Source organism: Podarcis muralis, chromosome 18 (assembly GCF_964188315.1).
Source record: "Podarcis muralis chromosome 18, rPodMur119.hap1.1, whole genome shotgun sequence".
Lineage (NCBI taxonomy): Eukaryota > Metazoa > Chordata > Lepidosauria > Squamata > Lacertidae > Podarcis > Podarcis muralis.
In genome coordinates, this window is record NC_135672.1 from 9124445 (window position 1) to 9136476 (window position 12032).

General features: G+C 47.2%; 1 protein-coding gene across 1 annotated transcript in view; it reads right to left on the minus strand.

Annotated features, from left to right (window-relative positions):
* Positions 1-12032, minus strand: part of FBN3 (fibrillin 3) — a 138011-nt gene that overhangs the window by 46700 nt on the left and 79279 nt on the right. The window contains exons 28-34 of the mRNA XM_077921925.1: positions 11467-11592; positions 9173-9295; positions 7564-7689; positions 5557-5682; positions 3193-3315; positions 1656-1778; positions 276-401 (exon numbers count right to left, since the gene is read on the minus strand). Of these exons, the coding sequence (XP_077778051.1) occupies positions 276-401; positions 1656-1778; positions 3193-3315; positions 5557-5682; positions 7564-7689; positions 9173-9295; positions 11467-11592 (873 nt within the window). The remainder of the gene's footprint in view (positions 1-275; positions 402-1655; positions 1779-3192; positions 3316-5556; positions 5683-7563; positions 7690-9172; positions 9296-11466; positions 11593-12032) is intronic.

Consider the following 12032-nt stretch of genomic DNA (forward strand, 5'->3'; position numbering starts at 1 on the left):
AGGGCTTTCAAGGTCAGCACCAACACTTTGAATTGTGCTCGGAAACGTACTGGGAGCCAATGCAGATCTCTCAGAACCGGTGTTATCTCTCGGATGAACTCTCACAGTGCCAAACCTAAGACTCTGCTGGCGAGTCTTGGGTTCAAATCTCACCTCAGCTGGGAATCGCCTCTCCAGCACCAGCTGGCGGGGGACTGAGGTCTTGCAAAGTGTTTGGCTCCAGCCAGGCTGCTCCACTAGGCTACAAGCGGAGATAACTTCTCTCCCCCACTTACCTTGACATGCCCTGCTGTCCTCGGTGGGGTTGAAGCCCATTTCGCACTCGCAACGATAACCGCCGGGGGCGTTGAGGCACTGCCCGTTCTCGCAGAGGTTGACGTTGTCGGCGCACTCGTCCACATCTGAGGAGAGGCAAGGAGAGGTCAGGGGTTTTTCTTGGGCTGAGAATCGCTCGTCCTAGAACCGTTGACATTACTTACAACAAATGAGATCAGAAAATATAAACTGTGTGGAAATAATAACACTAACTAAAGCCTTTGTTCTCTGAAATATTTGGAAGAAGAAAAAAGACCCTCCTGTGACGCACTATTTAATTGGGATCCGCCATTATGGGATAGACCGAGTTGCAGAGATAAATAGTCATAGGGGGAGGCGAGCTCTTAATTTGTTATTATATCTGTACTTCAAGTCCGATTTGGCAAACCTCCCTGTTAAGTTGTGGGCGAACATATCAGACGACACAACGATTCTTCAAACAGCTCTTGTTTATTCAAAGGCCAGGACAGAACTGAACTGAAGGGTTCGGTCAGCCTGCTTATATAGAGCTCCAGTACAACGTAACTGTGGCAACTTTCTAAAACTATCCAATCACTGAATGTCACTTTCGATCCTTCATTTGCATACAAACTATCCAATCACTGAACGTCACTTTCGATCCTTCATTTGCATACAAACTATCCAATCACTGAACGTCACCTCCGACATTGCTGGCCCAGGGTGAGAACTTCAGTACATTACACTCCCCTGGAAACACTAATGTTTGATGCAACCCGCCTGAGAAAGTTAATGAGCAAACGCTTAGATTTTATTTCATCGGAACTGAGAGAAGATGGCGTCTGCCACCAGAGAAGGACTTTTGGATTGATTCGGCATAAACACCAGCGTGTGAGGAGATACTGCTAATAATAGACTTACCAGCTGCAAAAAAAAAAGAGGGAAAAAAAGGGAGAGTCATACAAATTGCACACAGAAGTATATTATTGTTCATTTCAACTCGCCTGTGGAAACAACTCAGAGGCCACGAAAGAAGGAAGGATAACAATAGGAAGATTTAAAGAAGGAACTATTGGAAACTCGAGGCAGTAGAAACATAAGATGATTGGACCCCACTGAACTTGAAGCATGGGAAGCCCCAACAAAAATTTATAATTTGGCAAACTATTTGGACTTTATGATGTGTATTTGTATAATTTGGAATATTGAATGTGATCTGATTGGATTGTTAAAATGGAAAACTTAATAAAAATTATTATTATTAAAAAGAGAGAGAATTGCTCGTCCCACACACTCCAGCCAAGTCCTTTCCCGCAAGCCCCGGTCTGGCCGCTGTGGGAACGGATCCTGCAAAAACCCGGGCTCCAGCCCAGCTGTCTTACCTGAGCACGAGAAACCATCCCCGTTGAAACCGTCTCGGCAGGCGCACCGATAAGACCCTGGGGTGTTCAGGCAGTTGGCGTTGAGGTTGCAGCTATGCGCCTCTGTGGCACATTCGTCCAGGTCTGGGAAGGAAGGAAGGAAGGAAGGAAGGAGACAGTGTCAGCCTCATTGATGCAATGCTGCAGTTCAGGCTTATCTCCCAACTGATTTCCACTAATGCAGGCACACCTGAATTTTTTGCTTCAGTCCCTAAGGACAGACACGGTCCTTTCCCGTAAACCAACTCAGAAACCTGCCGCACGCATTGCGTTTGATTTCTAAGGGCTGTTTGGAGGTGGAAAGCCACACGCTCTGCCCAAGCTCGGGGGTGCAAAAACCCTGTGCGCAGAAATCTAGCATGTGCAAAACAAAAAGCAGTCGGCCTACAGTCCCTCTCCCTGACATGCTAGATTTCTGTGTGTCAGGATGCTGTCATTAAGCTCCCTAACGTGCAGACTCAACAGGGGTTGACGATCTTAGTGAGAACTGCATTATTGGGGTTAATCCTAATGCCCGATGTATGTATGTATGTATGTATGTATGTATGTATGTATGTATGTATTGTTGTTGTTGTTTAGTCGTTTAGTTGTGTCCGCCTCTTCGTGACCCCCTGGACCAGAGCATGCCAGGCACTTCTGTCTTCCACTGCCTCCCGCAGTTTGGTCTAACTCATGTTTGTAGCTTCGAGAACACTGTCCCACCATCTCGTTCTCTGTCGTCCCCTTCTCCTTGTGCCCTCCATCTTTCCCAACATCAGGGTCTTTTCCAAGGAGTCTTCTCTTCTCATGGCCAAAGTATTGGAGTCTCAGCTTCAGGATCTGTCCTTCCAGTGAGCACTCAGGGCTGATTTCTTTCAGAATGGAGAGGTTTGATCTTCTTGCAGTCCATGGGACTCTCAAGAGTCTCCTCCAGCACCAGAATTCAAAAGCATCCATTCTTCGGCGAACAGCCTTCTTTATGGTCCAGCTCTCACTTCCATACATCACGACTGGGAAAACCAGAGCTTTTACTATACGGACCTTTGTTGGCAAGGTGATGTCTCTGCTTTTTAAGATGCTGTCTAGGTTTGCCATCGCTTTTCTCCCAAGAAGCAGGCGTCTTTTAATTTCGTGGCTGCTGTCACCATCTGCAGTGATCATGGAGCCCAAGAAAGTAAAACCTCTCACTGCCTCCATTTCTTCCCCTTCTATTTGCCAGGAGGTGATGGGACCAGTGGCCATGATCTTCGTTTTTTTGATGTTGAGCTTTGCGCTCTCCTCTTTCACCCTCATTAAAAGGTTCTTTAATTCCTCCTCACTTTCTGCCATCAAGGTTGTGTCATCTGCATATCTGAGGTTGTTGATATTTCTTCCGGCAATCTTAATTCTGGCTAGGGATTCATCCAGCCCAGCCTTTCGCATGATGTATATATGTATGTATGTGTAAAGAAGCAGAAGTCCCATCGAAGGAAGAATGGATACAAAAATGTATGGAACGTGCAGAAATGGCGAAACTCACCGTTGCATTTCAGCCCATCGCCGAGCCAGCCCGTCCGGCACTTACACCGAAAACTCCCAGGGATGTTGATGCACGAGGCGTGCATGTCGCAATTGTGAGCTCCGATTTCACACTCGTCAATATCTGCAAGGGGGCGAGGAGGGAAAGCGTGGATTTTATTTATTTTTTAAAAAGTCTGGTTGAAGAGCAACGTTTTTGCCTGGTGCCTAAAGGTGTATAATGAAGGCGCCAGGCAAACTTGAGCGTTCCACAGACAGGGAGCCACTGCAAAGAAGGCCCTGTTCTCGTGTTGCCACCCTCCGGACCTCTCGAGGAGGGGACACACGAAGGAGGACCTCAGAAGATGATCTCAGGGTCTGGGTAGGTTCATATGGAAAGAGGCGGTACTTGAGGTATTGTGGTCCTGAGATGTTTAAGGCTTTATAGCTCAAAACCAGCACTTTGAATTGGGCCCGGAAACTCATTGGCAGCCAGTCCAGTTGGGCCAGGATCAGTGCAATAGGCTCAAACCATCTTGCTCTGGTGAGCAACCTGGCCACTGAATTCTGCACCGGCTGAAGTTTCCGAACCGTCTTCAGAGGCAGCCCTACGTACAATGCATTGCAGTAATCTAACCCTGAGGTTACCAGAGCATAGACGACAGTAGTTAGGCTTTCCCTGTCCAGATAGGGGCATAGCTGGGCCACCAGCCAAAGCTGACGGAAGGCGCTTTGTGCCACGGAGGCCACCTGAGCCTTGAGCGATGGCAAAGGGTCCAGGAGGACCCCCAAGCTATGAACCTGCTCCTTCAGAGGAAGTTTAACGCCACAAAGAGCAGGAGCTCCCCCAGACATCCAGTCTAGGGAACCGCCCATTCCCAGTGCCTCTGTTTTATCTGGATTGAGCTTCAGTTTGCTGGCTATCTGTTGGAATACTGCCAGGGAGACGAAGGCATCAGGCTGCCTCCGCGTCGTCTCCGGACAATCTCCCGGTCTCCCGTAGAACAGCACCAGTCAATTAGCGAAACGAGCCTCAGAGACTTGTGCACACCCTTTCTGCAGAATTTCCACAACGGAAGATTCAGCCAGGTGAGCATATTTACAGCTTTATTCGACGTTGATCAGAACAAAGGACAAACATGACTGCTTGCATCCGTGTCCGGGAAAACAGCCAGAACAAAAACTACCGTATTTTTCACCCTATAAGACGCACTTTCCCCCCTCCAAAAATGAAGGGGAAATGTGTGTGCGTCCTATGGGGCGAATGCAGGCTTTCGCTGAAGCCTGGAGAGCGAGAGGGGTCGGTACACACCAACCCCTCTCGCTCTCCAGGCTTCGGGCAGCTCTCCGCAAGCCTTGGGAGCCCAGCGCAACTTCCCACCGGGCTCCCAAGGCTTGCGGACAGCAGGCTGCAGCCCGAAACCCGGGGAGCGCAGGTCGGGGGAAGCTTGGGGTTCCCCCGCCCCAGCCCCGCACCTGGGGGGGGGGAATAATTTTTTTTCTTTATTTCCACTCCCCCCAAACTAGGTGCGCCCTATGGGCCGGTGCACCCTATAGGGCGAAAAATACAGTATATACAAAACGGAAACTCCCAGTGAGCAGGAAGTAAACTGGCATGTGATACACACCAATCATGCCTGACTATTTAAGGTTCAACGGAACTATATCCTAACATCCTCCCCCTTTCCATGTAACCTGTAGTACCTGTGGTTCAACCCAATTGCAACCTCTGTACAGAAACCTTAAGTTATTCTCTGTTAACAACCTTAGACAACAGATCAGCAGGAATTTCATTTCCTGGCATGTAGGACACCTGAATGAGTACTTTCTGAACACACTCTCTTGCGCAATGTAACTTAATCTGCAAGTATTTGGTTCTTTGCTTGCAACTCTCTGAGTTGAGCAAAGCCAAACATGATCTATTTTCGTGATACACTTGTATAGGAGAAGTGTATTTTCGTGATACACTTGTATAGGACATTTCACAGAAACTCTGATGTCCTGAAACAGTTGCATCAACCATTCAGAATCCATGAGTGAAAATGACAGATCATTGAGTTCTGCCTCACAGGAATTTAGGCTTACTGTCGTCTGCTTTTTGCACAACCAGTCAAACAGACAGTGGTTGTACATGTAGCATACTCCAGAAGTGCTTGTACCATCCGTGGTGTCACTTCCAAAACTAGCATCTGCAAAGATTTCAAGACCTCCAGAGTTTCCACAATGGAAGATTCAGCCAGGAGAGCTTTATTCAACGTTGATCAGAACAACACTCTCAACCAGTCCGTTACGGATGCAAGGCACTGGTCCAGCACTTCCACTGCCTCACCTGCCGAGGCAAAGGAGAAGCAGAGCAGGGCTTAGCCGGGAACACCTGGCGACGTACCTGTGCAACCGGTGGTGCCCTTCTTGACAAAGTAGCCCAGTTGGCAATGGCAGATGAACGATCCTTTGGTGTTCTCGCACTCTCCGTGAAGACAGATGTTGGGGTTCAGGTCGCACTCGTTCACATCTGGAGGGGGAAGGGGGAGGGAAGTATTCAGAACACCCCTCTTCCAAAGCCTGTGCCCACCCCAAACTTCAAGCAGCCCATTGTCTAGGAAGCAGGGAGGTTGTAACCTCCCTGTCAGAGCACATTCTGTGCGCAAAAGGTTCAGGGTTAAATCCCCAGTACATTTGAGTACGGCACAGAAAGACCTCTTAAAGGCTACTGCTATGTTAAGTACAGTCATATTGCTTTTTTTCGGGTTACGGACTGCCGAAACCTGGAAGTACCAGAATGGGTTACTTCCGGGTTTCGGCGGTCGCACATGCACAGAAGCGCTAAATCATGCTTTGCGCATGTGCAGAAGCGCCAAATCACAACCCACACATGCGCAGACGCGCCGCTGCGGGTTGCAAACGTGCATCCTGTATACAGCGCATCCTGTATACAGTGCATCCTGTATCCTATATTATACAGCGTCCACTGTATAATGATTTAATGTGCAGAAATTGGAAATGTTTAAATCCATCACTGTAGGGCTGCCGTACGTCTGCGATTTCCCCGGATATTACCAGGATATCAAAGGCGGAAGTGACGTCTGCGGGGAAATTCCGGAAGTTTAAATTATTATTATTTTAATTTTCCAAAAACCAACCCCCCCACGCAAAAAATACAGAAGAAACAAAAAGTAAAAAAAAAGAATTAAAAATAAAAATACAGAAATATATTTTAAAAAATTCACAGACCAAACCAAACATTCCGCCCCACCACCTTGATTTATAACAAATTTTAAACTAAAATATGACTTCCTTCCATCGATGTTTGAACTTATTTTACACTCTTATCTTTATTGTTGTGTTGTCGTGTTTTGTTTTGTAGATATTTTTATTTTTATTTATTTTATTCCTTTCCCCCTTACAAACTTTGTCATGTAGGAAGGTTTGTCCTGGATCTTCGGCGAGTAAACCGCGAAAGCCCCAGCAAAAGAAGAACGGATGCAAAAACTTAGGGAATATTCTTCCTCTGTTTCTGCTCCAGAGATATGGGGATTATAATCTCATATTATTATTTTTTTAGGGGAAGGACATCGCTCAGAGGTGGAGCACGTGTTCTGTAAGCAAAAGGTCCCAGGTTCTGGCATATTTAGGTAAGTCTGGGAGAGGCTGTCACCTGGAACCCCAGACAGCTGCTGTCAGTCAGAGCAGACAATATTGGGATTGTGATAGGAATTTTTTGGTCTTAGATGTATGATAATGTTCATAAGTGTACCAACCAAGCACATACACAGATCAGCACAGGAAGGCCAACCTGGAACCATTTTGATTCCTAAAGTGAGCAAATGTTTTCTCTGCGAGGTCAAAGTGGAAAAGCCTCCCCACTGTCTTTTCCTTCACAAATCTTGTCTTAAGGGTATGTCTGTGTTTGAATAGGGTGTGAGCCTGTGACCTGGCCCAGGAACTAAATATTTATCACTACAAAAGACTGGCCAGGCTCCCCAGGCAATCCAATCAGGTAACCTGCCAGACAGGAGATAAGCAAGGACAGGAGAAAAACAACGTTCAAATTTCTGTTTTAGACCGCCTTTTCTGTGATGTAGGTGTGATGTATCTGAGGGGTGGTCTTAGGTTACACCCCTTCTGTGATGTATGTATCATGTTTCTGGGGGTGGTCTTGATCTACAGGGTGGCAATTTCAAAAGTCTTTATAAGGCCTTGCACGCCATTTTTCTGGGTCCCTCCTCTCTCCTGCAGGTGAGCGGAGCACCCTGTTGCAACGGATCAATAAAGGCCAAGCCTACAGGCTGCTGTTTTGCTCCAAGTAATCCTGGTTGGTGTCTTTGTTTTTGTCCAAGGGAGCCCTCAGATTTTTCCGTTAACAGGATGGATGGGCCAATGGCCCTCATCTTACCAATACATGTTTTCATGTCCAAAGAGGCCATGAATCCGTCAAAGCAAAGGCAGCGGTATTCCCCCGGAATGTTGGTGCATTGTCCGCCATCGCAGATATCTGGGTTGTCCTCGCATTCGTCGATATCTGGAGAGGAGGCAGGGAGAAACAGATTTTCCTCCTTCCCAATAATAATAATAATTTATTATTTATACCCTGCCCATCTGGCTGGGCTTCCCCAGCCACTCTGGGCAGCTTCCAAAACAAATATTAAAATACTGTAATACATCAAACATTAAAAGCTTCCCTGAACAGGGCTGCCTTCAGATGTCTTCTAAAAGTCTGGTAGTTGTTTTTCTCTTTGACATCTGGCGGGAGGGCGTTCCACAGGGCGGGCGCCACCACCGAGAAGGCCCTCTGCCTGGTTCCCTGTAACTAGGCTTCTTGCAGTGAGGGAACCGCCAGAAGGCCCTCAGATGGACCTCAGTGTCCGGGTAGAACGATGGGGGTGGAGACGCTCCTTCAGGTATACTGGATCAAGGCCGTTTAGGGCTTTAAAGCACCAACACCTTGAATTGCAGGGGGTGGGTTCTCTGACCCCCATGCTAGGCACAAGCTCTCGGGGAATCAGCACTCAGAAGTGGAGAGGCACCATATTATTATTATTATTATTATTATTATTATTATTATTATTATACTCCGCCCATCTGGCTGAGTTGCCCCAGCCACTCTGGGCGGCTTCCAACACGCAAAAAACCAATAATAAAACATGAAACATTAATAGTGACAATCAGATCCTATATAAAAAAAGTCACAATAACTTTAAAATAAAATAAACAACTTATACCAAATAAAGCAATATGCAATAATGCATTCGAATCCAATAGTTAACACTGAAATTAAACACCGACAAGTAATAATTAGACAGTTTAAAGAATTGCTCATCTATAATAAAAAAGCAGCAAATCGCAATACATAAAATACCACAAATTATACAAAACATAATTTAAAAGAATTAAATTAAGAAACAAAGAAACGAGAATTGCTCATCTATAATAAAAAACTTGTCCATATATAATAAAAAAGCAGCAAATCGCAATACATAAAATACCACAAATTATACAAAACATAATTTAAAAGAATTAAATTAAGAAACAAAGAAACGAGAATTGCTCATCTATAATAAAAAACTTGTTCATATATAATAAAAAAGCAGCAAATCACAAGACATAAAATGCCACAAATCGTACAGAACATAATTTAAAAGGATTAAATTAAGAAACAAAGACACACAACTTATAAAATTATTTGAAATGAAACAATAGCCAGACTAGGGAAGGGACAGCCTGTCGATAAAACGGCTAGCACGTGTGAGAAGCTAAGCAGGGTCCGGTGCGGTTTCAAATTGGATGGGAGACCACGTGCTGAGATTCCTGCATTGCAGGGGGGTTGGACTAGATGACCCTGGGGGTGCCCTTCCAATGCTATGATTTCCTCATTCTTCCAATCTTAGATTCACAGAACCATAGAGTTGAGAGGGGCCCAAAGGGTTGCCTGGTCCCACCCTCTGCAATGTGGGAATTCTACTTCTAGGATGATGGGCGGGCGGACGAAAAGATGCTCTGCTCACCTGTGCAGGACCGCTTGTCGGGCATCAGCGCATAACCCTCGCTGCAGCTGCACTGATAGCTGCCTTCTGAGTTGGCGCAGTGGGTGTCGCAGCCCCCATTCATGATGGTGCACTCGTCAATATCTGCAAGGGGAAGAATAACCAGGGGCTGAGCACCCGGGGAGGCTGAAAGGACGGCTAAAAGGCACAGAACAGCTGCCAGGAAATGGGAAGTCCGCCACATACAGTAGAGGACTCTAACCAGACAGCCAGACAGCGATGTCTCCCTCCAGAACACTCCATTCCATCTCCAGTTGCAAGGGGGAGAATAATCAGGGGCTGGGCACCCGGGGAGGCTGAGAGGGAGACAAGAAGGCACAGAACAGCTGCCAGGACATGGGAAGTCTGCCACATACAGTAGAAGACTCCAACGAGCCAGCCAGCTAGCCATGTCTCCCTCCAAAACACTCCATTCCATCTTCAGCTGTAAGGGGAATAAAAATCAGGGGCTGGGCACCTGGGGAGGCTGAGAGGGAGGCTAGAAGGTACAGAGCAGCTGCCAGGACATGCGGAGTCTGCCACATACAGTAGAGGACTCCAACCAGCCAGCCAGCCAGCCAGCCACGTCTCCCTCCAGACCAGGCAAAGGCAAACACTGGCCCTCCAGATGTTTGGAACTACAATTCCCATCATCCCTAGCTAACAGGACCAGTGGTCAGGGATGATGGGAATTGTAGTCCCAAACATCTGGAGGGCTGGAGTTTGCTTATGCCTGATAAAGACAGTTCAGCTTCTATCCACATATGATCACCAGCTCCATGTTTCATTTTATTTTGCAAAACAAAGCAAAAACAAAAAACTAAAAAAAAAAAACCAAACTACAGGAGAGAAAGATAGTGTAGGGATCAGATGGGATTACCATGAGGAATTATAAAATATACAGTGGTACCTCCCAAGACGAATGCCTCGCAAGATGAAAAACTCGCAAGACGAAAGAGTTTTTGTTTTTTGAGCTGCTTCGCAAGACGAATTTCCCTATGGGCTTGCTTCGCAAGACGGAAACGTCTTGCAAGTTTGTTTCCCTTTTCTTAAAACCGTTAATACCCAGGGTGCATTGCTCGAAGAGGTGCTTCGCAAGACGAAAAATTCGCAAGACGAAAAAACTCGCAGAACGAATTAATTTCGTCTTGCGAGGCACCACTGTACATCAAGCCATCGTGTCCACGATGAATGCATTGTGTTGACTGGGTTTGATAGATCGACGATAATTTCTGATTAAATCTCATAAGATTCTACATTCATGCCTTTTCCCTCTATTGCCCATTTCTCTCTCTTCACAAGTCATGTACACACTTAGACAGGCAGGCGTCCTGGGTCCTCAAAGATAATGGGCAGTTTCGTCGATGTAGCTTTTCTTATATATTAATCTTTGGATGTTAATCTTAGGGCCAGGAAACAGGTTTCACATTAAGGTGATAATGGTCACTGTCCTCCTGTCCATCCTTCTTATCATGTGTATTGATTGTTTATGACCTCCGGGGTTGCTGAATACAGTCCTTTGTAGTTTTCATTCATTTACTCCAAAGTATGCATGCCTAGGGGACGCGGGTGGCGCTGTGGGTAAAAGCCTCAGCGCCTAGGGCTTGCCGATCGAAAGGTCGGCGGTTTGAATCCCCGCGGCGGGGTGCGCTCCCGCTGCTCGGTCCCAGCGCCTGCCAACCTAGCAGTTCGAAAGCACCCCTGGGTGCAAGTAGATAAATAGGGACCGCTCCGGCGGGAAGGTAAACGGCGTTCCGTGTGCTGCGCTGGCTCGCCAGATGCAGCTTGTCACACTGGCCACGTGACCCGGAAGTGTCTCCGGACAGCGCTGGCCCCCAGCCTCTTGAGTGAGATGGGCGCACAACCCTAGAGTCTGTCAAGACTGTCCCGTATGGGCAGGGGTACCTTTACCTTTACCTTATGCATGCCTAACTAGTGTTTATAGTTTAACTTTGTCCCCACTTGAGGTTTGTTTGAATGCTCAAAGGAAATCTGATTGGTTCTTACGAGCACTGTGTAAAGGATTCTTTTGCTAATAAAATAAAATAAAGTGAGGGGTGTGGTGTACGCACTTCCTCAGAGAGCCTTGCTGGTCAAAGCCTCGTGTCTCATTTTAATCAGGGTCCAGTCCTTCCTTTGGCCTCAGAATGCAACATGATAGCACACACAAGGCCACCCCTGTTCCTTGAGAAAGATTTGAACTCTCTCCCGCCAATATGCCCATCATTTTATGGCCAAGCCTTAGGGTATCAGAGACGAGCGACCACGAATCTCACCGACACAGCCTTGGCGGTCCGGCGTGGCCTGGAACCCGGAGTCGCACAGGCACTGGTAGGTCCCGATAACGTTGACGCAGCGTCCGTTTCGGCACAAATTGTCGCTGAGTGAGCATTCGTTGATATCTGAGGATAAGGAAGAGAAGGTTCAAGGAAGGAATCGGACAGAAAAGAGGCAGTCTCATAACATTGCTGGGCAGATCTTACGAGGGCAGCTGGGCATGCGAGGACATAGAGTTGGAAGGGACGGCCAAGGGTCATTAATACCCTGCAACGAAGGAATCTTTGGCCCAACGTAGAACTCGAGTCTCCCTCTCCACCGACAGAGCTATCAACCACCTCCCCTGAGTCTGGAAACTGGAAAGTTTTCCTTGAAAGGGGGGATTCCCTTTTCTGAAACTGGGGATATAGCCTTCCAGAGGGCAGGCAGGACTCCATGAATGGGGCAACTGTGCCCCTGAAGGACCAGGTGCGCAGCCTGGGAGTCATTTTGGACTCACAGCTGTCCATGGAGGTGCAGGTCAATTCTGCGTCCAGGGCAGCTGTTTACCAGCTCCATCTGGTAC